This window comes from Danio rerio, chromosome 9, assembly GCF_049306965.1.
Source record: "Danio rerio strain Tuebingen ecotype United States chromosome 9, GRCz12tu, whole genome shotgun sequence".
Lineage (NCBI taxonomy): Eukaryota > Metazoa > Chordata > Actinopteri > Cypriniformes > Danionidae > Danio > Danio rerio.
Genome location: NC_133184.1, coordinates 19980154 through 20006999, shown reverse-complemented (window position 1 = coordinate 20006999; position 26846 = coordinate 19980154). Strand labels below are relative to the sequence as shown.

General features: G+C 37.3%; 1 protein-coding gene across 5 annotated transcripts in view; it reads left to right on the top strand.

The window, feature by feature from the left end:
- The window catches only part of enox1 (ecto-NOX disulfide-thiol exchanger 1), a 260708-nt gene that overhangs the window by 164897 nt on the left and 68965 nt on the right, over nt 1-26846 (top strand). For all 5 annotated transcript variants that reach the window (XR_012385265.1, XR_012385266.1, XR_012385267.1 and 2 more), the window contains 3 exons: nt 8433-8600; nt 12309-12515; nt 14409-14642. Coding sequence is in view for 2 of the 5 variants with exons in the window: in XM_009304587.4 (XP_009302862.1) it covers nt 8433-8600; nt 12309-12515; nt 14409-14642 (609 nt within the window). In the remaining 3 variants the exon portion in view is untranslated. The remainder of the gene's footprint in view (nt 1-8432; nt 8601-12308; nt 12516-14408; nt 14643-26846) is intronic.

Sequence of the window (26846 nt, the reverse complement as noted above, 5' to 3'; positions counted from 1 at the left end):
GATGATGTGGATTTTCTTCGGTTTTTATGGTGGTCTGATGGAAACTTGAAGCAGGAAGTCACTACATATAGAATGATAGTCCATCTGTTTGGAGCCGCGTCTTCTCCAAGTTGTGCATGTTATGCATTAAGACGAACGGCAGAGGACAATCAAGCACTTTTTCCATCAGAAGTGATCGACACTGTCTTTGATTGTTTCTATGTAGATGACTGCTTGAAAAGCATCTTCTCAGAGCAGGCTGCTATTGCCATGGTGCAGGATCTTATTGCTCTTTGTCAAAAGGGTGGATTTTGTTTGACGAAATGGACTAGTAATAGCCGTAAGGTACTACAATCAGTTCCAGAAGAGTACAGAAGTAAGGACATCCAGTACTTGGATTTAGACCGGGACAAGCTGCCTGTAGAACGAACTTTGGGGCTCCAGTGGTGTGCAGAAGCTGACACGTTTCAATTTAAACTGCAGTTGAAACCCCATCAGTGCACAAGAAGAGGAATTTTGTCTACTGTTAGTTCAGTTTATGATCCTATGGGATTTCTTGCTCCTCTTATGTTGCCCGCCAAGTTGCTTCTACAGGAGATGTGTAGACAGAATCTGGGCTGGGATGAAGAAATACCTCCAGCTCTCCGAAAACAGTGGACTTGTTGGATTTCTAATTTGGATGAAGTGTCAGAGTTTCAAGTAGGCCGATGCTTAAAACCTACAGATTTCGGTGAAATCATGCATGCCTGTTTGCATCATTTTTCAGATGCCTCTGAAAAAGGATATGGTATGGTTACTTATCTTAGGATGATTAACAGTGATGATAAAGTGCATGTAACATTTCTACTTGCTAAGTCCAGAGTGGCTCCCCTTAAAACTCTAACCATTCCTCGCTTGGAGTTAACAGCAGCTGTTCTCTCTGTTAAAGTGGACCAGATGTTGAGAAGGGAATTAAGACTTCAATTGGAGAACTCAGTTTTTTGGACTGACAGTCAAACTGTGCTCAAGTACATCAAAAATGAAGACAAACGCTTCCAAACCTTTGTTGCAAATAGGGTCTCTTACATTAGAGATAGGACATTGCTTCAGCAGTGGAGATATGTTGCCACCAAGGAAAATCCGGCAGATGATGCTTCACGTGGAATGCATATCAAGGCATTTATGCACAGTAAGAGATGGATTGCAGGTCCTAGCTTTCTTTGGAGAACAGAAGAGCATCAGTTACACCCCAAAGAGCAAATTGTCGATATGCACGAAGATGATGATCCAGAGATCAAGAAAGATCTTAGAGTGAATGCTGTTATCATGCAAGATATCCAGAATGCCAGTAACTGTCTTATCACACATTTTTCAGACTGGAAAAAACTGAAAGTGGCAGTTGCTTGGATGCTCAAGGTAAAAAAGCTACTGAAACTGATATGTCTCAAAAGAAAGGAATTACTCTTACTGGAAAGGAATTGCAATGCTTCAAAATCAGACATAGATTTACAAATGAAGTCATTCAAGGCAACTTTGGGTGGACAATTTTTGTCGTTGGAAGACCTCTTTGAGGCTGAAATAGCCATTGTTCGCTTCAGTCAGCAGCAAGAGTTTCGAGATGAGATTCAACAACTGAAGCATGGTTCCTGTGGGGTCAAGAAGGAGAGCAGCATATACAGATTGGACCCTGTATTGGATGACGAACTCATCAGAGTAGGAGGAAGACTCAGAAAGGCAGCCATGCCTATCGAAGCCAAACATCCCATCATTTTGTCCAAAAATCACCATGTGTCAAATCTTCTACTTCATCACATTCATGACCAATTGGGTCATTGTGGTAGGAATCATATGTTATCCAAACTCAGACAATCATATTGGATTATAAACGCTAATGCTGCTGCAAGAAAAGTCATTTCCAAATGTATTGTATGTAGACGTTACAAAGAAAAGACGGGCGAACAAAAGATGTCTGACCTACCTCTTGAACGAATTACACCTGATCTTCCACCTTTTACAAATACTGGTGTGGATTACTTCGGTCCTATCGAAGTTAGAAGAGGACGTAGTACAGTAAAACGATACGGAGTGATTTTTACTTGTATGGCAAGTAGAGCGGTGCACTTGGAAGTAGCCTATTCTTTGGACACAGATGGATGTATAAATGCTCTACGAAGATTTATTTCTCGTAGAGGTCAAGTAGTACACATCAGGTCAGATAATGGGACAAACTTCATTGGTGCCAACAGAGAGTTAAAAGAGGCCATTTCTGCATGGAACGACAAGCAAATTGAAAAGGAGTTACTTCAAGTAGGTGTTCAGTGGAGCTTCAATCCACCGGCTGGATCCCATTATGGAGGTGCATGGGAGCGCATTATTCGGATGGTGAGAAACATTCTTTGCTCTGTACTTCGCCAACAAACACTGGATGACGAATCCTTTCATACCATTCTGTGTGAAGTAGAATCAATCCTAAATGATCGTCCCATTACCAAGGTATCCAGTGATCCCAATGACCTTGAAGCTCTTACTCCAAATCATCTGCTTCTCATGAAAGGCAAGCCTGCTTTACCACCAGGTCTTTTTGAAAGAACAGATCTCTATGTGAAAAGAAGATGGAAACAAGTGCAGTACCTAGCTGATCTTTTCTGGAAAAGATGGATACGGGAGTATCTTCCTCTACTCCAAAAACGTCAAAAATGGACAAAGGAACGTCGAAGTTTTAGTACAGGGGACATTGTACTTTTACTGGATCCTACTGCGCCTCGTGGCTCATGGCCACTTGGTCGAGTATTAGAAACCTTTTCAGATGATAAGGGCCTGGTACGAACTGTAAAGGTTAAAACCAAGAGTAGTATTTTAGAACGACCTGTAAGAAAGCTTTGTCTGTTGCTGGAGGTAAATGACTAATGTGGACTGTTACAGTCTGTGTCATGTGGTGCTTCAATATTTGTTATGGCTCCTTTACGTAATATTTGTAATTGTTATGTTAATTACCATAATCAATTAAGGGGCCGGTGTGTAGGAGCCATTTTTTGTGTTGTAGTGATTTATGTTGTCCACTAGGTGTCACTAACTGAAAACTATAACTGAGGTGCCTGTGTAAGCGAGGAAGAGCGTCAGGTATGGGAAAGCACACGGTTTTTGACCGTGCTACAGAGTAACTTGTTTGCTAGCCAGAAAACAGCAGTGTTTAGATATGTGCTGTGTATACATGGAGTGAATGTTATATTGACATGATAAAGAAGAAAGGAGAAGCAAAGATTGAGGCTTTGTTTAATTCACCTGCACAAATAAAGACATTCTGCTTAAAAACAACTTTAGCATGCATGGACTCTGATTGCACGCGTGAAATACGTGCTCACCCCCATTTCTGGCGATAACAGCAATGGAAGGCTGTTATAGAGATTTTCCTCCAGTTCAAGCATCTATTGTGTTAGATTTACTGTTCTCTGCTGTATTATGTCACTACAGGACAAAGTAAGCAGGATTTTCCTGATTAAGGTTGAAATATTACAACACCGTAAAAACACAGAGCTCTCAGTAACTGAATAATGTTTAGATGAGAGAAGTGTTGGTGGAGGCGTGTTTAAAGTGTACTTTGCTGAGCTACAAAGTAGACATAATTTAAATTTAAACAAACTTGAAGTTGAACTATAAGCTACTAACAACAATCAGGTTTTTTTATTTTTTATTTATTTATTTATTTATTTTTTTGAGATTATACTGAAGCTGTCTAATAGGAAAAAAAACACTGCTTTCCAAACAGTTAAGACTATACAAGCTGTAGGCTCTAATTTAATAATTTCTTTTGTGTAGATAAAACAGCAGTGTAATGTGTGTATTTATACGTATTTACAATGCATCTGGAAAGTATTCATAGCGCTTCACTTTTTCCCCATTTTTTATGTTACAGCCTTATTCCAAAATGGATTAAATTTATTTATTTCCTCAAAATTCACAATACCCAATAATGACAATGTGAAAAAAGAGGTTTTGAAATTGTTGCAAATTTATAAAAAATAAAAAGGCTGAAAAATGACATGGACATAAGGCTTCAGCCTTTGCCATGAAGCTCTAAATTGAGCTCAGGTACATTCTGTTTCCACTGATCATTCTTGAGATGTTTCAGCAGGTTAATTAGAGTTCACCTGTGGTAAATTCAGTTGATTGGACATGATCTGAAAACGCCTAGACACCTGTCTAAAGACACCTGTCTAAATAAGGTCCCAGTGCATGTCAAAGCACAAACCAAGCATGAAGACAAGGGAATTGTCGGTATACCTCCAAGACAGGATTGTCTCAAGGCACAAGGAAGGTTACAAAAAAATGTCTGCTGCTTTGAAAGTTCCAGTGAGCACAGTGTCCTCCATCATCCATAAGTGGAAGATGTTTGGAACCACCAGGACTCTTCCTAGAGCTGGCCGGCCATATAAGCTGAGTGTTTAGGGGTGGAGGGCCTTAGTCAGGGAGGTCACCAATAATCTGATGGTCACTCTGTCTGAGCTTCAGCATTCTTCTGTGGAGAGAGGAGAACCTTACAGAACAACAACCATATGTGCTGCAATCCACCAATCAGGCCTATATGGTAGAGTGGCCAGACGGAAGTCACTCTCCGCCTGGAATTTGCCAAAATGCATCTGAAGGACTCTCAGACCACAAGAAACTATATTCTCTGGTCTGATGAGACTAAAATTGAATAGCAGGCATTACGTTTGGAGAAAACCAGGCACCCCTCATCACCAGGCTAATACCATCTCTACAGTGAAGCATGGTGGTGGCAGCATCATGCTGTGGGGATGTTTTTTAGCAGCAGGGACTTGAAGACTAGTCAGGATAGAGGAAAAGATTAATTCAGCAATGTACAGAGACAACATAAATGAAAACCTGCTTCAGAGTGCTCTTGACCTCAGACTGGGGCGACGGTTCATCTTCCAGCAGGACAACGACCCAAAACACACTACCCCACCCCAGGCACGCTCGTGTCTGTATATACAAGTATCACTTTAACAGCCAAGAGGAGGGGAAAAGTTACCTCACAAACACGCCAGCGGGTCAAATGTCCAAAGTGAGAGAGAGGGAGAGGCAGAGATGTGCCTTTTTCAATGTCAGTGAAAGACTGTCCAGCAAACTCACAAGCAGTTGAACTGTGCATAATTATCTACCTTTTAAGTAGTAGCAGCGTTTTATTTAGTCGCCCTCACCTCCTTCGCCAGAATATTCTACTGCGACATCATGCATAGAGTATGTACAGTACGTAATAACCCAACCCAAGCTCATTCTGGAAACGTAGCCCCGCTGGAGACCGCGATTTACATGGCTGGAGGTACGTAAGGCAGCGTTTAGTTTTTTTCGAGCGAACGCTGCGGGGCAGTGTGGCGCCGCTCCGCCCCTCCTCTTCGCGCTCGCCGGCCGACGGCTCGCCTCCGAGTGGAGGGCTTTCCGGATGCAATCAGTTTGTCCGCTTAGCTCACAGCATTGCGTCGGCAGAGCGGAGGCCCCGGACGAGGAGGAGGAGGAGCCGGCTGCGGGGATGATGACCGGGATCGAGTCCTGGGAACAGCGGTTCCGGAAATCAGGTAAGACGAAAAACGGAATCCGAAAAATAAGGGCGAGAACGCGGCGGGATCCGAAAACGCGGTCGAAATCGAAGACGAGAGCTTTTGCTTTTTTTTTTTTTCTGGACGGCTTTTGCGAACCGTCGCTCGGGTTTAGGGAAGGAGAAGGAAAAGGAGGAGGAAGAGGAGGGCAGCCGAGTCGGCCGATCCAGCGGCTTTTCGCACGAGAACGGCGCGGGCGCGAACGGCAGCCTCTCGCGGATCCGCGGAAACAAAAATCACTTGAATACGTACCTCCCGGGACGTAAATTGCGGTCCGCAGAAACGTCCCCGGGGCTACGTTTCCACAATGAGCCTGGGTTGTAATAACCGGTTATGATTATTCCAGCTGGAGAATGCCATGTCATTAAGCGTAAATTATTTCAGACTGGTTTCTTAAACATTACAATGAGTTTACTGTACTCAAATGGCCTCCACAATCACCAGATCCTAATCCAATGGAGCACTTTTAGGATGTGGTAGAACGGGAGATTCACATCATGAATGTGCATCCGACAAATCTGCAACAAGTGCGTGATGCTATCATGTCAATATGGACCAAAATGTCTGAGGAATTTCTCTAGTACCTTGTTGACTCTATGCCACAAAGGATTAAGGCAGTTCTTAAGGCAAAAGAGGGTCCAACCCAGTACTAGTAAGGTGTACATAATAAAGTCACCGGTGAGTGCATTTGTGTCATTGTTCTTGCCATTTACAATTGAAAACAGTTTTGAAAACTACACATTTTCACACTACGTTTTTTTTCGTGTGTGAGTGAAGATTTAAACAGTACTGTTCATGTTTTATAGGTCAGACTATTTGAGAACAAATTACTGAGTGTTTCTAAGTGGTTGACTCAGCACTGTAATTATAATGAACTGAATATGACCTCATTAGTTGAGAGGTCTTATTATTAAGGTAAAACATATTTTATAATTCTCATACATGTCAACATTTCTTTAAATGCTTGTCCTGAATATATACAAAGGATATGAGAGTGTAGTAGAATAAACATATGAATATTTTTGGAGGCATATCGTAGGAAAGAAGCTTGCAGGGGGCGTGAGATTTTCCAACTCTGGATTATTTCTGTTCCAACACAAGCTCTCTGAACTGTCACTTTTGAGTGTCAAAAATATTTTAATTCTTGGAGTAAGAAGACAGCCATAACAGTAAGCAGACATTAAAGGCAAACACAACTTGAGCACTTTATTGTTATGCTTAAGTATTATCTTTGATCATTCATACTTTATTGTAGTGATGGTTATACTATGTGTCCAAAGAAAAACAGTAAGTCTGCATTAAGAATGACAGCATCCCTGGTCACCAAGGCATGCTGGTTGCTGGTTTGTTGGTCCATTATATGGGACACCAGTAAGTCCTATCAGCTCATTCGAATGTTATCACCCGATTGAATGGGCATTATCAGTGATTATCACCTGATAGGTATGGGTCAGTAAGGACCTTGTGCACCTACTAGTAGGCTCAAAAGGCTGTTATCATCCATCCACATGGTTAATCAACTATCACATACGGCTGCAGCCGGAAGTTAACGAGATATATGGGTAACACTTTAGAATAACTATCCATTATAAATAGTTTATAGATCATTAATAAATTGTTAGTTAATGTGTTATAAATGAGTTGTTAAATAATAGTTATTAGATTGTTAATTATTTATAACTGTGCCTTATAGATAGCCAACAGATAACTTACAAGCTGTTAGTTAGCAAGTTAAAAATGACTTGTTAAATGTATTTTAATGATTTATAACTATACCTTATAAATTAGCAACAGATCGTGAACGAGCTGTTGGTAAATTACTTACGAAAGACTTGTTAAGTATCAGTTAATGGTTTATATATGTCATTGGGACGTTATTTTTAAAGTTGTAACTATTCTTCATTTATTAACTGTTAGTAAATAAGGAATAGTTGCAAGTTCATTTAGAGACTGCATGCTTTAAATTAGATAAAATGCTTAGGAACCACAAAAAAAAAAAGAAAAAAAGGGGGCTGGCATGTAATGTTCATTGTAATGGGCTAATATTACACTGTAAAACCCCAAAAGTTAAGTAACCAAAACCATTTAAGGAAATTAATGGCAACAAAACATTAAAGTTCAAAAAATAATCTTAATGAGTAATGTGAAGCTAATCTATTTAGTAAACAAAGCAATGCGAGCACAGTAAAACTCAGTAAATAAAGAGAACTCAAACCAACTGAGAACGGTAAAACCCAAACAAGCAACTCAAACAGTTTAAGAAAACCGATTGCTGCAAACCATTTGATAAAAAAAAAAAAACTAAGCAATTTGAGTACTGTGAACATTCCATTTAAGCTAAAGTAATGATGTATTTAATTAACTCATTACCTTCAACACTGAGTTCAAAACAATTAACTTTCAGTAAATTTTGAGTTAACTAGACTTGTTTCATTTGACAAAGTTGACTCTTGTGTTTTACAGTGTATAAGATGTGACCAAAACTAAAATGCTACCATAGTTGCTTTTAACATTTAAGTATGTTGCATTATTTTACATTAATAATGGATCCAGTAATATAAACCCCACAAATGTATTGGCGGTCATTTCGGTTTAAGCAAAAATGAAAAATGCTTGAAATGTACTTGCAATTCTGGAATGAGTTTCATATAAATCTCAAAAAACCAATGTGTTCCATTCCCAGATTCTGTGCAGCGTAGTATGATGAAAGCTTACTGAAGAAGAAACTAATCTTCAGTAGATGGTTCAGGGTTTTTGGTGAATGCAGTGACCTGATCGTTCCTCTTCTCAGTGTAGTCTTTTACCAGCTCTTATTTCTTTGGCTTTGTGCTCAGCTGCTCACATCCAAATCAATGTCTTTTCTGTTTTCTTCCCCAGACTCCATCTGTATCCAGGGTTTCGACCCTAACATTGGCATCATCACCCCAATCAACCCCATGATGGCGGGCATCAGTCTAGTGCCACCTCATCCCGTGGCAGCAGAACTTCCTGTAATAAAGGAAATCATTCACTGCAAGAGCTGCACGCTGTTCCCGCAGAACCCCAGTAAGAGCCGCTGCCTTTTACAACACAATTATTATAGGTTTCATCATAAAACCAGGCACATGTGAACACAGCCAGCCATTATTTACTTCTGCTGATGTCATGGTAAATATATAAAGTTCAGCCAGTGCCATTTTGAATGACCTGTAACTGTGGGGTAAAATGTTCCACTGAAAGACCTGTAACTTTATGCTGTTTTATGATTATTGAAACTACAGCGACCAAACGATGGTGTTTATTAAAACCTGCAATGTGGAAAATCAGAGAAAGACAAATGGTAAATCTTTAGAGCTTTTGTGGTAAACACTGTTAAACCAAATGAACACTGAAGGAAAGCATTGTGTTTCTCCAATTAACCTGTTAACTGTCACTGCAGTTTTTTAGCACAGGCTTGCAAAGGTAATTTTGAAATTCAAATGAATATAAATCTGGAAAGCTTTTGAATATAATCCTAATGCTGGTCTTGTTTTAAAGAAGAGACTTTGAAGTTTCCTGCACAGATGTCTGCAGTTTAAAATTAAATAACAAAAAAAAAAAGTTATCGCTGTTGAGATTTAATGTGATAAAATACAGCTATACAGTTTTATATTGTATTTATATTTTTTTTAATATATTAAATTATAAAAATTACAATTAGCTTGACCCAAAAAAAAAAAAAGTCATGGGTCTAAATAAGTTTTGTTCAAACTGATGTTGCAAAAAAAAAAAAATCTATTATACCACAAGGGCACACATTTATGCCCAGTTTCTGGTTAATAAAATACACTTGGTTACCCCTACTTCATATTAAATTTTAATTATATTGTCAAGGTTTTGGACAAATATTAGTAATAATGTATTTGTTTGCATTATTAACATAAAAACTGAAGTTTAATGTGGTTGTAACTCTGTTTATTGATCTTTATAATGCCACAATCTGCTACATTTTAGATTTTATCAGCTTCTCTTGCAACTTCTTTTGCAACAAAATAACGTAATTGTGAAATATATTTATTCATTTTCTTTTCAGCTTTGTCCCTTTATTAATCCAGGGTCGCCACAGCAGAATGAACCGCCAACTCATCTAGCACATTTCTACGCAGCAGATGCCCTTCCAGCCGCAACCCATCTCTGGGAAACATCCACGCAGACACATTCACACACACTCATACACAACGAACAATTTAGCCTACTTAATTTACCTGTACCACATGTCTTTGGACTGTGGGGGAAACAGGAGCAACCGGAGGAAACCCATGCGAATGCAGGGAGAATATGCAAACTCCACACAGAAATGCCAACTGACCCAGCCGAGGCTTGAACCAGCGACTCAGCAACCTTCTTGCTGTGAGGCGACAGCACTACCTACTGCGCCACTGCGTCACCATTGTGAAATATATTTCCTAAAAAATAAAAACATGAAAAGTACACACCTATAGATTTGCAATTATATATACTTTGTTAATATTAAGCCAGGTAAAGTGAAGGTGAATATAATGGCTTCAGATATGCAATAGCAAATGTTGACAGTTAAGTGGGTAAATTTGTGTCTTATGTACTATTTCTTCTTTTGTTGATGGAGATCATGTCATATTTTAATAACATAATTTAAATTATTTGTTATAACACACCATAATATACTATATTTATATTTGTGGATGTGCTTTTTTTTTATTAATATGCAAAGTCTCTTAAAAAACATGTAATTTTACTCGCCGGGCATCTTTGAAACACCTCATGAGCAGTATGCTCAGGTATTAGGTGCTTGCGCATGCACCACGGCTGCAGCCCGCAATCAACGAGATTAGCCGAGCGCAGGCGGGGGCAAAGTTGAAAACGGGGCTGTCAGGTCAGACACTTTGGGGCTTGTAATTTGTTGCATGATGCAGATCACCTGGTGTAATCAGCTATTTTATTATTTATGGCAACAACAACAAAAGAATCACAATTAATAACTACATTTAAGAAGCCTATAACAGGGTGATGCGGGGGCGCAGTAGGTAGTGCTGTCGCCTCACAGGTCGCTGGTTCAAGCCTCAGCTGGGTAATTTCTTTGTGGACTTTGCATGTTCTCCCCACATTTGCATGGGTTTTCTCCGGGTGCTCTGGTTTCCCCCACAAGTCCAAAGACATGCAGTACAGGTGAATTGGGTAAGTACAGGTGAATTGGGTAAGTGAGAGCGTATGGATGCTTCCCAGAGATGGGTTGCAGCTGGAAGGGCATCTCCTGCGTAAAACAAATGCTGGATAAGTTGGCGGTTCATTCCACTGTGGTGAACCTGGATTAACAAAGGGACTAAGGCGAAAAGACAATGAATGAATGAATGAATGAATGGTGGCCAAATATTGCCTTTAGATTTATCCAAAACAATTATATTTCACTTTTAACCCCTCAGAGACATTTACACTCAAATTCCAAAATAAGTGTCCGTAATGCAGAGTTCAGACTGCTTGATTTTCAAAGTAATTGTGTCACAGATGTTTTAAACTGCATGACTATCTGGGCTAGCGTTTTGTTGCTGCTTTTTTACACTGCAAGATTTATCGGCAACAGGGGCTTTCACATTGCATGACTTTACAATAGGAAGAATCTCAGCTTCGTCCAAACTACGTCTCAGAATTAAAACACGTAGTATATGTTTTGTTATTAACTACATAACGAGAAAGAAGCATTTATTGGGGTATAACATTTACATATTTGCTCACATGGGTTTGAAGGGAATTAGCAATTTCTTCCAACTTTGTTTTTTGACCCGGTTATGATATTGCTCACATGACTTCAAACAAACATGAGTGCTCCTGCCAAATTATCATTAGTTTTTCCTGCATTTCTTGGGTCCAAATAAACTAAAAGGGAGTGCTTTTAACTTCTCCCCCAACCTCCCGCTGGCCTGCAGGTACACACACACACACTAGTCTAGTGGATGCTGCTCTCTCATTGGCTGGAGCCAATCGCTGATGTTATTTTCAGTCAAAATTCTTTTCACACAGCGTGATTCGAATCACTGACAGCTACAGATATTTAACATGCCAAATATCTCACAGACATCAGCGATTCTCTCAGATCACGTCTTTGATAGTTCACATTGTGTGATTGTTACTCGCATGAATGAGCACCAATTTTCCTGTGATTTCAGACATTTGTCAGCAATTTCTCAAAATTTTTTGGTGAGTCAAAATCGTGGCTAAAGTCTTGCATTCTGAACTCGGCACAAGAAGGATGCTTTCGGTGAGAAAATAGAGGCTGAATGGCTGAAAAATAATACAAATTTTACAAGATATGTCGCTCATAGTTTTGAATGGGGAAAAGTGTAACGGTCAATATGGCGAATATAATATAATATATATAGATAGACAACATTTTACTCACAAAACAATATATTTTCATCAATGTCGGAAATTGGTAATCATTGAATTCAGTAGTGTTTTTTCTACTATGAATGTTAATGGCTGCTTTTTTCCAACATTGCTCAAAATATCTTCTTTTGTGTTCATCAGAAGAAATGAGTTCAAACAGTTTTGTAAAGTGGATGGTGAGTAAATGACCACAGCATTTTCACTTTTGGGTGAACCTTTCCTTCAAATTGCATTTTCAATTCTGAATAAGTGGCTTCTAAACATCTAAATCAGTCTTTATTTAATATTAAACAAAAATAAATAAATAAAACGTAATCAAAGTGATCTTTATTCATGCAGTTTGAGTGCAGTAAAGCATTTTTGTGGATTGCGCAGATCTTCCTCCACCCTCCACGAGAGAACGGCCTCCAGGGTGTAAGACAGTGTTTGTTGGTGGGCTTCCAGAAAACGCCACTGAGGAGATCATCAAAGAAGTGTTTGACCAGTGTGGGGAGATCATCGCCATCCGCAAGAGCAAGAAAAACTTCTGCCACATTCGATTTATTGAGGAGTTCATGGTGGACAAGGCCCTCTACCTCTCAGGTTTGTGTGTGGGTAAAAGCTGATCTGATGGTCTGTCTTTGTTCTTTTTTCATTTATACATAGCACATACACTTTTTGTTGTGTTTCTCTACCTCTCTGCTGTGCCCTTGTTGTTTTATTTATACACAAACATGTATTTTTTTTTTCTAGGCGAAAATGTGCTTTGTTTGGCTTTGTTTTGGAATGATTGTTTTGTACCACTATAGGGTATATTACACAATGCATTTTTATTTTTTTTTATGTTTTAATGTTTTTTACCAGGTATGTTTGCTTTTATTTTGAGTTGGTTTGCAATCGTGAAACCAATTCTAGACCAGCCAGCTGTGTGAAAAATTGTATGAATATTCTACATGAAATAAGACCACTCCCCTGTATCATTTCTTCAAATTAAATCTATTATTAAGTATTATATGTATTGGCAATATATATAATTATCTTTAAAAAGTCATTTCAGGTGCATGTGCTAATCATCAACTCTCGATTAAAGCAGAAGGGTATTGCACAAAAGCAAGACACGGCATTTACATATCATTACCTTCTATTAGAATATATACAGTTAAAGTCAGAATTATTCACCCACCTGTATTTTTTCTCCCCAATTTCTGTTTGACGGAGAGAACATTTTTTCAACACATTTCGAAACATAATAGTTTTAATAACTCATTTGTAAGAAGTGATTATTTTATCTTTACCATGATGACAGCAAAAAATGTTTGACTAGATATTTTTTCAAGACACTTCTATAGAGCTTAAAGTGAAATTAAAAGGCTTAACTAGGTTAATTAGGTTAACTAGGCAGGTTAGGGTAATTAGGCAAGTCATTGTATAATGATGGTTTGTTCTGTAGATTATCGGAAAAAAAAATTGCCTAAAGGGGCTAACATTTTTGACCTTAAAATGTTTTCTTTTTCATTAAAAACTACTTTTATTCTAGCCAAAATAAAATAAGTAAAGCTTTCTTCAGAGAAAAACATAGATATTATCAGACATACTGTAAAAATGTCCTTTCTTTGTTAAACATAATTTAGTAAATATTTAAAAAAGAAAAAAAATCAAAGGAGGGCTAACAATTCTGACTCCTATCTATCTATCTATCTATCTATCTATCTATCTATCTATCTATCTATCTATCTATCTATCTATCTATCTATCTATCTATCTATCTATCTATCTATCTATCTATCTATCTATCTATCTATCAATCAGAATTATTAGCCCCCCTTTTAATTTTTTTAATACGTCTGCAGCCACACCTGTTTTCATTTGTCTCCGTTTTCCCCCATCTACACTGAGACGAAGCAGCAGCATTTAAAATGAAAACAGCCTCTTCAGCATTTTCAAAACCATCCGTTTTGGACAGATGGCCTAACCATAGCAAAGCTTATGCATTTTAAAACTAAAAGGTATTAGTGTAAATGGGGCCTAAGCTAGGATACGCTAATTGATTAATGTCAAATTGTAATCCTGCTTTTCTTAAATCTATTTTTGTGCAATATACCTCAAGGGAAAGCAACCTTAAACTTGCTTACTTGAGGTAAGTTGATTCCAAAACTTCTCCTGGAAGGAAGCTGTCAACTCAGAGTATGTTAACTATGATAACTATTATATAAAGATGTGTCCAAAAATGAAGAAAAAATCACTGTAATAGTATATGCATATTATTGAGAGTTGTCTTTTCTTTATAAATTTTTGTATTTTTTTAGTAAAGTACTATTAGTTAAGTTACTGACCCTTTATATTTTGTCAAGCATTAGACTTCAAACTAATTATTGTTATTATTATTATTATTTATTTATTTATTTATTTATTGTATATTCAAGTGTATTGATATTTATTAAACATAGGAGCCTGCATGATAGCTCAGTTTGCCAAATAATATGTTTGTCGTCCTAGGCTATCGGATGCGCATTGGCTCCAGCACTGATAAAAAGGATTCGGGCCGCATTCATGTAGATTTCGCTCAGGCAAGAGACGACTTGTATGAGTGGGAGTGCAAACAAAGATTGCTGGCACGAGAGGAGCGGCACCGACGGAAAATCCACGAGGAACGGCTGAGACCTCCATCACCTCCTCCCATAATGCACTACTCAGAGCACGAGGCAACTCTTCTGGCGGAGAAACTGAAAGGTAAGCTTTCCCACAGACTGCGGTGCCATGATCTCATCTAGCCTTTAAAGCGCAGATTTGTCATCATTAATGTAGCGCCGAGAGAAATTCGGGGCTTTTTGGAAAAGCTTCAAGGCAGAGCTTTTATGCGTCTAATAAAGGCAGAATGTGGTAAGATGACCTACACAGCCAGGTCTGCTTTCCCTCAGACATTTCTGCAGCTGTCCTCGTCTGCTCCCTGATGACGTGACGGACATTAATGAGCAGAGTTTTTGCACTCTTACGCTCCAGTCTTCATCCCGTCTGCAGCTGCCAGCCGAACGGACCCAGCTGTTGTTTATTCTAGGAGACTGGTGTGTTTATATGATCGGCTAGTTCCATTCATCAGCTTCAATGAGACCAATGATTGCCAATGAACTGAACGCTCAGTACCAGGCTTCTGGAAAGCCAAAGAGTTGCGGAGGTTGACTAAATAGTGTTCATTTGCTTTCAGGGGTGATTAAATGTGCTTAGAGTCAGGTTTGGATGAGCCTATAGGCTAGAAATGCGATACGGTGGAAGAGCTCACGCATAAATCTGTACACCTAATGCAGTTCAATTAGAATTTAAGGTCAACTTTTTCTTCAGATGAATCTTCTTAAATTGTTTACAGAGCATCTTTAAATTACTGTTTGTGTTAATCACTAAGAAAGCTTTGATTACAGATTTTCTGGCCACAAATTGGGCAAGTGGCTTGCAAAAGAGCTATACATTGTTCATTTAGTCAAGGAGTAGTTGAGAGTGGTCAAGGCTTGTGAAGCATATCCAGTTAAACATTTTTTTTGTAGTATATTTCAGTCACATGGGATGTTAACACAAGACGCGAGTTGTGCGACTAAATCACAATATGCATGTATAAATAAATCTTTTTGAGTTTACTCGCTTCATTCGTCCATCAAATTCACTTCATTTGCATTTTAAATTCACTTCACAATTGATGCAGATTCATGTCACGGGCAGGACATCTGTCTGGCCAATGACTCTACCTTTTCATGGAAATAAAAATTGGGTTGCCATCAGAACCAAACATCAGACAGACATCAACGTCCAACGTCAGGCAGACATTGCATTTTGGTTGATAATGAAAATCAGGTGGTGTCAGAACCATAGATTGTAAAAGATATGGACATAGTATCCGTCACGTCACCCATAGGTTTCTGAACACTGCAAAAGAAGCCACAAGTAGGCGCGGCCAGCCGTCGGCATTTTGTTTGCGCGTTATCGAACCCACGGAGGGATACCAAACAAGGGCAAAGAGGCGGGGAGTGACGGAGCTACAGACACCTGCTAGCATTTTGCTTGGACCTGGCTTAGACAGACTTTATTTAGGGAAAACGCTTAATACTTTATTATCTGCGACTCTTTTGTGTTCTGACCACATGTGCTTGGCTGTACACTATATCAATAAAGTGTTAAGACTTTTAAAAACACTTTTGTAACACATTGAGCCACTAAGCATTGTTCTTATGACGTTTTGCTACAGGAGGAAAAGGCAAATAACTTCCAAACACTTCAGATATAATCTGTGTTAGTAAATGCAAGACTATTGATGAAATCCAGGTATAGCACTGCATGATAATGCTTCAGATGACTGTTCTAGAGCCTACAGCTAATCAATCTGTCAGACATCGCAATTTGGTTGGAAATGAAATTTGAGTTGATATCAGAACCCAACGTCAGACAGATGTCAATGTCCAATGTCAGGCAGACATTGGATTTTGCTCCTCTGAAGTTGCATTTAAAATATAGCTTAATATCTACATCATAACTTGTTGTATGCTTGCTGGGTAGTTCCGTTGCTAAATAGCTAAAATGGATTTTATTGAGAGACTAGCTGTGTTTATGTGCTTTAGGAAGGCTAAAAAACAGTGTATATTAGTTTGGTGCCATGCCTGAGTCCACTAGAACCTTTCAGAGGTGCATACAGCTCTGTGATTCATCAACTCCTCCAGAAACTGTACCTGGAGTCCAGTTTGATGTGCTGTTGTTCAGTGTTTGCAATTTTCCCTTGGGACACCAACAACAGGCGCTACATAATAATCATGCCCATACTAGAGCAAGCTCCTGATTGTTTATGGCAGCACAAATGTCCTCTGAAGTTCAGATTTTCCTACTAGAGCAATTTGCGTTATACATGTCAAAACTGTACCTTTCATTTTACCTGCTTAAAGAAAACACTCTTTTTGAATGCAAACAAAACTCAAATACTATCACCCCACTTGCTTTTTGAGCATGTACATCCCTATGATTGGTCATTTGTCATGAGAGCTTAACATAAATGGCTGGGATTTGGCTCTAAAACTGTCAGCGCTGTTCACTGATGAGGCGGACACTGAAGAGTTCTGACAATTCAGAACATCTGTACAAGCGAAAGACAAAATCCAAAATGGCAATGAAGAAACTCATTTTGAAAAAAAAACTTTTGTGTGTCTGTCTGTACCTTAGACAAACTGCAAGTGTCTGTGCAGGATCAATTGGTTTATGGAAAGTGGTTTTCTTTTTATTATATGGTAAACAATACGTATCGGACTCAGTGTGCAAGGCTTGTATGCATGAAAAAATTTTCAGATTTGAATACACAAAAAAAAAAAATAAATAAATTTCAGACTTTAATTTGCAAAGACCTTCAGTTGCAGGAGAATAAAACTATCCGAGGGTCTTCTGCAAAATGGAAATATCTGAAATGAATGAACACAAATAATTAAAAAACAAATCAACCATTATTTATCCATAGCACTAAACTGGCACAAGACTGTGCTTTCGTATGCTAACTTCCAGTGCACCATTGGAGAGAGTTTTCGATATTTATGGACTGTAGTCACACATTCAAGCAGAGACACATAAAAAAGCTATTTCACAAAGGAAACGGTGATGGTGAATCACTGTGGTGAATCACTGTCCGGCTGTTGATGTTTTGGCATAGTGGAAGTTTACTCGCGCACACTGCTAGCGTCATCATTTCAGTGCATCACTATTCAGTCAGCAAGTCTGAAGGTCACTGAAAAATGTGTCCTGCAAAGTTCTCTACCCCAAATCGCCAACACAAACCCCTACTGGCAACTTATAACAACTCGAGAAAAGTAAGACTGGAAAAGTAAGAGTGATTCTTAGATCTGAGAAATGTGATCTTGTTTATACTTAAGTTTGTATGTAGCAGTAAATTCCATGAAGACTGTTATAGCACTTTCAGAAGCTTGACAAATATGGCTCTTTAATATTAATTATTAATTTTGTCCCATTGTTTACTTACATGGGCAACACAGTGACTCAGTGGTTAGCACTGTCGCCACACAGAAAGAATGTCTTTGATTCGAGTCCTGGCTGAGGTAGTTGGCATTTCTGTGTGGAGTTTGCATGTTCTACCTATGTTCGTGTGGGTTTTCTCCGTGTGCTCCGTTTTCCCCTCAGTCTAGTAATGACGAGGAGAATGGGTTTGGAACTAGTGTCGGTTTTCAAAAGCTAGACTAAATGCTAAACCTCATCTCTAAGTTTCAAGCCTCATTAAAAGACACTTTCCCTGCATTGTCTTTTTTTCTATTGGACAAGAACATCATCTCATCAGTGTGTTCAGTCACGGCTCGTGAATCAGTAACTAACCCTGCATTTTCCTGTCTAAACATGAAGTGTAATTCCAGCCTGAGTAGCCGAGACACGAGGCGTTCGGTGTGGCCTCTCCCAAGCTTCAGTAATCTGCTCCCTGTGGACCTGTGTGAAATACATTACTGAAATTGGAAGAATAATTGAATTTCGCCACAAAGTCAGTGCAGTAGGGCTGGCAGTAAATTCGATCCCTGCCTTAATGAGATCCTGTACATGGAAACAACATCATTTCCTGCATCTGTGCACTTCTCAGCAGACTGTTGTTGCTTCGTCTCACCGCAGAAAAGCCAGTGAGGAGAATGACATCATGACTGATCTTGAGTAACAGATAACCTAATTAAATATTCCTCCAGTAAAAGTGTAAAGTCCTTCTTTTCAAGTATTTTATTTTTAAGTTAAAAGTACATAATAAAGCACTTAGCTGATAAATACTGCAGATAATAAAAGTAATAAAAGTAATAAAACAATATTTACAATATTTCTATCAGAATATGACCAGAGAAGTATATATTTCAATGACTTATGCACTTACACTATTGTAAATGTTTGGAGGAATAGTGAAATCCAGATAAATAATATTCAGTGAGAATATTCTTAACCAAGCCTCTCTTGGTGTTAGTGTAAGGAATGGTACTTAATATTAATTTTCAGTTGGAGGTACATCATTCCATTGAAATACAACACCAAGTCAAAAAAAGCTGGAACAGTATGAAAAACACACACACACAATAAAGAAGTGACTTCTAATTTTAATTTGACTTGTATTTCATTGCTGACAATATAAACACAGTACATGTTTCCACTGTGTGATGGTCCATTCCAGATGGTTCTGGGCCCACAGAAGTAGATGGTAAACCTGGACACTGTTAACATAGGGCTTCCTTTCACAGTAGTTCAGCTTGGGCTTACACACTGAAATTCCTCCAGATTCATTGAATCCTTTAATTATAACTGTTGAAGGTGAAATATCCAAATGTCCTCTAATCTTTCTATAAGGAACATTGTTTTTAAAAATTCCAATAATTTTCTCATGTGTTTGTTGGCAAGCTGGCTATCCTCACCCATCTTTGCTCCTAAAGGACTAGACCTTTCTTGGATTCTGCTTTTGTACCAAATTAATTACAATCACCCGTTGACATCACCTGTTTTAAATTACATCATTATTTAAACAGTTTACCTGATTATTAGCTCTACAATGCTCCTGTTATAAAACTTTTTTAAATATGTTGTAGGTCTGAATGATGAGGAAGGATGTATATTTACAAATAAAATGAAGTTGACAAGACAAACTATGAAATATTTGTCTGCAATGAAGTACAAGTCAAAGTAAATTTGTAAATCACTATTTTCTTTTTTCTGATTTGGGGTTGTGAAATTCTCAGCAACTCATATGTTCGTATGTGTTTATGTGTAATAGAAATATATGGGCATGCTGATGTACAGTGTGCTTAATCAGCTTGACCATATAAAGTAGATATAGTTTACTAGATAACTGTCAGTGATTACCTAATTATATATATATATATATATATATATATACACGATAATTAATTGTGTAATGAACATTTGTTATTTAGTCAGTCACAGACATTAAAGCTTCAATATCTCCAGCTATTGTTTAGTTTTTAAGACTCTCTTGCTCTGAACGGATCATTAATATCACTGAAATGTTAAATGTGAACTTAAATGGATCATTTGAATCAGTGAGTTGTTAACTGGAGACTTAATGAATCATTTGAATCATAGAGTTGTTAATTACTGACTTGAATGGATTGTTTGAATCATTGAGTTGTTAATAAAGCCGGGTCACATTAGATTTTGAGCATGCGATATTCTGTCGTGCGGCGCTGGGAAAAGGTACAGGATTAAACAAGTTTATTAGACATTTTGAAAAGCAAGCGATTGCTCCATGTTTTAAATTTCTGTCCAAAGATGTCATGTTTTGATCCTCGATTGGTCTCACGCAGTCAAGTGATGTGATTTCGCAGGTCAGAGTTCTCCAAGCTTGAACTTTGCACCGCAGCAACCTGCGACACTTGACCTTGCATTTCCTGATGCATTCGCATACGTATGAATGGAAGTCTATGGGAGGAAAAGCCCAGTGTTGTTAACTTGTGATTGAATGGATCATTTGAATTATTGAGTAGTTAACTGGGGACTTGAATAAATCATTTGAATCATTAGGCCCTATCATACACCCGGCGCAACGTGGCGCAAGGCATGGCGCAGTAGTCTTTTGGTAGTTTCAGCTTGGCCCAAGAGTTGTTTTGAGGCGTTGCGCTACGATGTTTAAATAGCAAATGCATTAGCGCTCATATGTGCGCCCATAGGCATTCTGGTCTAAAAAGGAAGGCGCGCTAAGGCGGACCGCTGGCGCGTTGCTATTTTGAGAAACTATAATAGATTTTTCATTAGACCAAAACAAACCCGGTCAAAACTCCAAAAATTACGCACTGCTTAATACGCACAAGAGAGCAATAGGCAAATATCTTTACATACGAAAAAATTTCAATATTAAGGATATATATATAGGATATAATAAGAATAGATATAGGACATAAATATAAAGGATTAAAATATTACAAAACATATTATTTTTTAGCCTACATAAATATGAAAAATCACTGCTTTTTTGTCTTCTTCATCTCAGGAGGCTTTTTCAGTTCATTCATAACAATTTGCTTTTGTATAATGTTATTATTATTAGCAGTATTATTTATTATATCCATATTTATATTTGTTTTGTTAAAAACAAGCTTGGATTTGCCCACCTGTCAGGTTTTAGACCATAAGGGGCACAGCAAGTGTTTTAGGACATAACTCAGATTTTTAAAGACATTTTGTTATTATTATTCATTTATTCGTTTGCTGGAAATTAGAACTGAATTTAGAAATAGTTTTGAAACAAATATTTGCGCTTAACAAACAAAAGTATTTATTTATAGACTAATTGTTGTCTGTGCGTAAAGGTTTCCCTATCCAATAGCGAATGTGAAAGTAGTTCCATTATCTCTCATTCTCACGCAGTAGATGCTCTGTTTAACAGTTTTCTGTTAAAAAACTGTTAACTGTTTGCTTGTGAAATGCTCATTTTTTCCACTTAGACTTACGTTGCGTCCTGTAAATAGCGAATGCGCTCTTGGCGCGACGCAGCTGACTCTTAAAGGGAATGGGAGATGAGGCTCTAATTTGTTTATTCTCAAAACACACCTATAATTAATTAAGAAAATAAACTCAACCCTTTTAGACCATGCGCCATTGCGCAAGGCAGATTTCCCGTCCTTAAATTAGCAAAAATGTGTTCTGACACGCCCTGAAAGCGTTTGCGCCCTGCGTTTTGCGCTCTTGCGCATGGACCATCAAAATAGAGCCCATTATGTTGTTAACTGGTGATTAAACGGATTATTTGAATCATGGAGTTGTTAACTGCTTACTTGAATGAATCATTTGAATCAGTGAATTGTTGTGTGCTTACTTTAATGGATCATTTGAATCATTGAGGTGTAAATTAAAGACTTGAATGCATCATTTAAATTTATTGAGTTGTTAACTGGAGACTTGATTGGATCATTTGAATCAGTGAGTTATTAAGTGCTTACTTAAATGGATCATTGGAATCATTAAGTTGTTAACCAGAGATTTGAATGGATCCCTTGAATCATTATGTTGTTAACTGGTGATTGAATTGATTATTTGAATCATGGAGTTGTTAATTACAAACTTAAATAGATAATTTGAATTAATGAGTTGTTAACTGGAGACTTGAATGTATCATTTGAATCAGTGGGTTCGTGACTGGAGAATTGAATGTTTTATTTGAATAGTTGAGTTGTAAAATGAAGACTTGAATAGATTATTTATATCAGTGAGTTGTAAACTTGAGACTTGAATGGATCATTTGAATCAATGAGTTGCCAACTTTAGACTTAAACCATTTGAATCATTGAGCTGTTAACTGAAGACTTAAATTGATCATTTGAATCATTGAGTTGTTAATTAAAAACTTAAATAGCTAAATTGAATCAGTTCTAAACTGCAGACTTAAAAGGACTTGACATTTTCAACTGTAAAGTGGAGAGTTAAATGAATCATTTGAATCAGTGAGTTGTTAAATGAAGATTTAGGGCCCTATCATACTCTCGGCGCAATGTGGCGCAAGGCGCGGCGCAATAGTCTTTTGGTAGTTTCAGCTTGGTGCAAGAGTTGTTTTGAGGCGTTGCGCTACGCTGTTTAAATAGCAAATGTATTAGTGCTAATTTGTGCGCCCATAGGCGTTCTGGTCTAAAAAGGAATCTGGCGAAGAGTTGCGCCTCGCTTACGCACTGCTAAATACGCACAAGAGAGCAATAGGCAAATATCTTTACATATGAAAAATTTTAAATATTAAGGATATATATAGGATATAATAAGAATATATATTGGATATAAATATAAAGGATTAAAATATTACAAAACATTATTTTCTAGCCTACATAAATATGAAAAATCACTGCTTTTATGTCTTCTTTATCTCGGGAGGCTTTTTCAGTTCATTCATAACAATTTGCTTTTGTATAATGTTATTATTATTAGCAGTATTATTTATTATATCCATATATATATATTTAATTCAATTAAACCAAAACTCCATCACAGGTCCTTAGAATATCAGCTTAAGTGCTTTATTTTGTAATTTTACGTTCGATTTTAGCCTTTTTTTTTCAATGATATAAATGTAATTCCCCGCGTGCAGCTGGTAAGAGACCCGGAGGACTCTGGGCGTTTGAGATCAAGAGCAGGTGTGTTATTAAGGTGGCACTCAAACTTCCCAGCTAATTAAAGGAAATTGAATTCTCCCAACCCTCGGGCAAAAATGCCATCTGACGGGAATAAAAATAATTTCCACCCTCAAATGAGCCTGCTCTGCCAATCTCACATCTAATAAGAGCCTTCATAAAAAAATGTAAATGTGAAATCTCCACACAATCCGTCAAAACTCAGTGGTGCGACCTTTCTGTAACTCAGACACTATGTAACTCGCTCCGTTACTGCCAATTCAGTCAGTGTCAGTTATGGTCCGGAAATTAGCTATGTTTTAAACATCGCTCATATTAATTTTTCCATGAAAGCATAATGTGGCAATGAGCATTTACTTGCCAGAGAGCATTAAGCCGAGGCCGTTTGAATGAATAGCATTAAAGTGTTTCTAAATGCAAGAGACAGAAAGCTGCAATGGATAGAATTAATTTGAAATAAAGAGCTGAAGGACGGGCAGATATGAGCATGAGGGAAATGGTGTTTTTCAATTTAAAAGGTTTTTTTTTTTTTTTAATCGGCAGTCTCACACAAAGTAAATAAATACAGAACATTTTTCACCAAAAATAAAATGATTTTAAAAATAAAAATATTTTTATATATGTATCAAAGATAGATGAATCTGCAATTTTGGTTCTTTCTTTTTTTTGAAACCTCAATTTTTAGACATTACATCATACATACTGCATGTTTTGATATGGAGCCAGATCAGTCTCAAAAATCATATATTCATAAAACAAAGTTCATGCACAGCACAATTACTAAATTTTATAAATCCAATTCATAAATGCAGCACGCAAATTGTGAATTCACATGTAAAAGTCAAATATTTTTGCCAAATGAATTGGATTTGTGTATGAATCATGTATTGATCTTACGAACTGGATTTTATAAATGTGAAATGTGCTGTGAAAGTATGAATTCGATTTTTTTAAATGTATTATTTTTGAGACTGATCTGGCTCCATAGTGTAAGAGGACTCTGACAAAGCTAGTTTACAAAGCTAGTTTACATATACTTTTTTCTTTTGCAACCATATTGTGAACTATATTACAAGGGAACTATACTACAAGGGAACATCCAAAGACATGAGGTGCAGGTGAATTGGGTAGGCTGAATTGTCCCTAGTGTATTAGTGTGTGTGTGTGAGTATTTGCGAATGTTTCCCAGAGATTGGTTGTGGCTGGAAGGGCATCCGCTGCATAAAAATGTGCTGGATAAGTTGGCGGTTCATTCCGCTTTTGCGACCACAGATTAATAAAGGGACTAAGCCGACAAGAAAATGTATGAATGAATAAAATAGTGTATATGCATAGACTACACTTTTAAGTTATTTTTTAACCAGACACAATGAAGTTTATTTAGTAAACATTTTTTTTTACTTCATATGCACTTCATATGCAAATTTATTTATTTTATTTTATTTTATTTAAAAATAAATCTTAAATACATTGCAATGCAACAATTCAAAGCATTTCAATAATTCAATAATATATAAATTTAAATATACATTATTTTAATATTTATAATTATAAGAATCATTTTATATTCCTTATATATACTTTAATATATGTCTGATAATAATAATAATAATAATAATAATAATAATAAACAAATTGCCAACAAACTACTCTGACCTTGAAATAAAACAATATAATAAAAACTGCGATGGTATTAACAATAAATTATAAATAATATTAGTAATAATAGAAAGAATATAATAATCTATCTATTTATGTATATGTTGTTGTAAATAAATGTATATACATAATCTTCAAATGTTATAGAAAATGCATTAAAATTAACAACAAATGTGCCTCCAAACACACAAAAATAAGGCATTCAGAGCTTCTTTATTTAGCCAACAACTATTTGTCTTTTTGCAATGGGGTATATGTACAGCTGGTGTTTTTCGACCTATAATAAGCTTCCGAAGAAAGCTTAATGTGACTACTTTCAATTTCATAAGGTTCCTTTTACAACATTGATGTTGTAATTTAAATAAAAAAAAACATTCAATTAAATAGACTTAAGCATTTTTTTTTTTTTAGTTCAAGCATAAAACGAGGAGAAAGATTGTTTAATCACTAGCACATTCAGGATCAGCAGGCGAGCTCAGAAACTTCATTGAAAATACTGGGGTAAAATAAACTCTGATATTTTAAAGACATGGCAGGGTGAAATGGAATTCTAATGCCGTGCTTGTTGTCCAGTCTGAGACCCACTTTATATCATATATATCAGGAAGTGAAGATCACAGATTTTTAAAGTAATCAGACCTTAAACATGGCAAATTTATAATAAAAAGACAGTTTACCGGTGCTGAAGGGCTGAAGCTGGCTACCCCATTATTAAAAAGGCTTAAGTTCAAAACAGCTTTTGTTTTGTCAGGCATGAGCAGAACTGTGTCAGACACCAGAAGATGGAAACCCCATCTGAGATGTTTTGTCTGCTGCCTCTTGGGTTCGATAAACACCAGGACGTACAGTACAGACAGCGCTCGGGAAGCTCCGTGCAAGGAGAATGGGAAGTGCTTGACATGGGAAGTGCTGTGATTGCTGATGAGGTGGAGGCTGCAGACAAGTCCCCCTCATTGAAATGAAAGCAAGTCTCTCCAGAGAAAATAGCACGGAAAACACTGCAGCCAGCACAGCTCAACCATCACCACTGGCTGTAATCAAGTCCCAGCAGGAGAAAACAGCTGTCAGCTAGGAACGCGATCTCAAATGAATATGTGAGAGACGTGATGTTATGAATGTATGTGAATGTTAAAGGCTTGATGGATTGGCAGAACTCTGAGGTGGAAACAGTGTTTGTGTGGTGTCTTGAAAATGATCCCGTTTATTGAAATTGGATGTACTGTATGAACTCTAGAGTCTAAAATACAGTAAACACGGTTAAATATTTTAAAGCTCACACTAAGTATTCTTGGCTGTCGGAAACTGATCCACAGGACTTTTTACAGCCAATCTCTGGGCAGCATTGCTGATGCAATCGAGGGTGTATATAAGCAACGCCTCCCCCGTTTATGACTGAGACGTTTGACAGCAAATTTTTAGTTGTGAAAATGAAGCATTTACTGACAGTTTGGGCTTGATTAATCCTTGTATTTCCATCCTAGAATATAAATGTGGGTTGTGTGCAGGGCCAGACAAAATCTGTGGATTTTTTTTTTGGCTTTTTCTATGAATAATTATTTTGTAAACAATAGAGCAGATAGAATAGGGAAAATGTTAAACATGTCAACATTTTTCTCAGAAAACATATTTCTATATGTGTCATTGACTTGAAATTTTCACCGAATTTTGGTAACAGGTAAAGATATACACAAAGAAAACAAATATAAATGGTTGACAAATTAAGTTATGCATAATTTAATGAAATGATGCAGGAACACATGAAGAACGGTGGGTGTAGAACGGCAGTGAAGCCCAGACAGCAGCTGAAATCTCTCAGTTGTTATTCAGCAACTCTCTGCTCGTTGTAATTGTAAATGAATATTAGCTGCTTTAGTCCAACATCTACATTTTCAGGATGATAAATCCAGGGTGGACGTTTCACCAAGACAATGGTCCAAAACACAGCCAAGGAAACTCTCCAATACTTTCAGAAAAAGAAAATCAAGCTTTATGTGTCATGGCATGGTTGTTTAGGATATAAAAAAGCGACAAAATACTAAATACTACTATACACCACAGTTTAGTATATTAAATACTAAAGTCTGCTACAGTATTTATTACAGTTAACAGTATTGCATCATTTATTAGTGTTGTAAAATCAGTGTTAATTTTG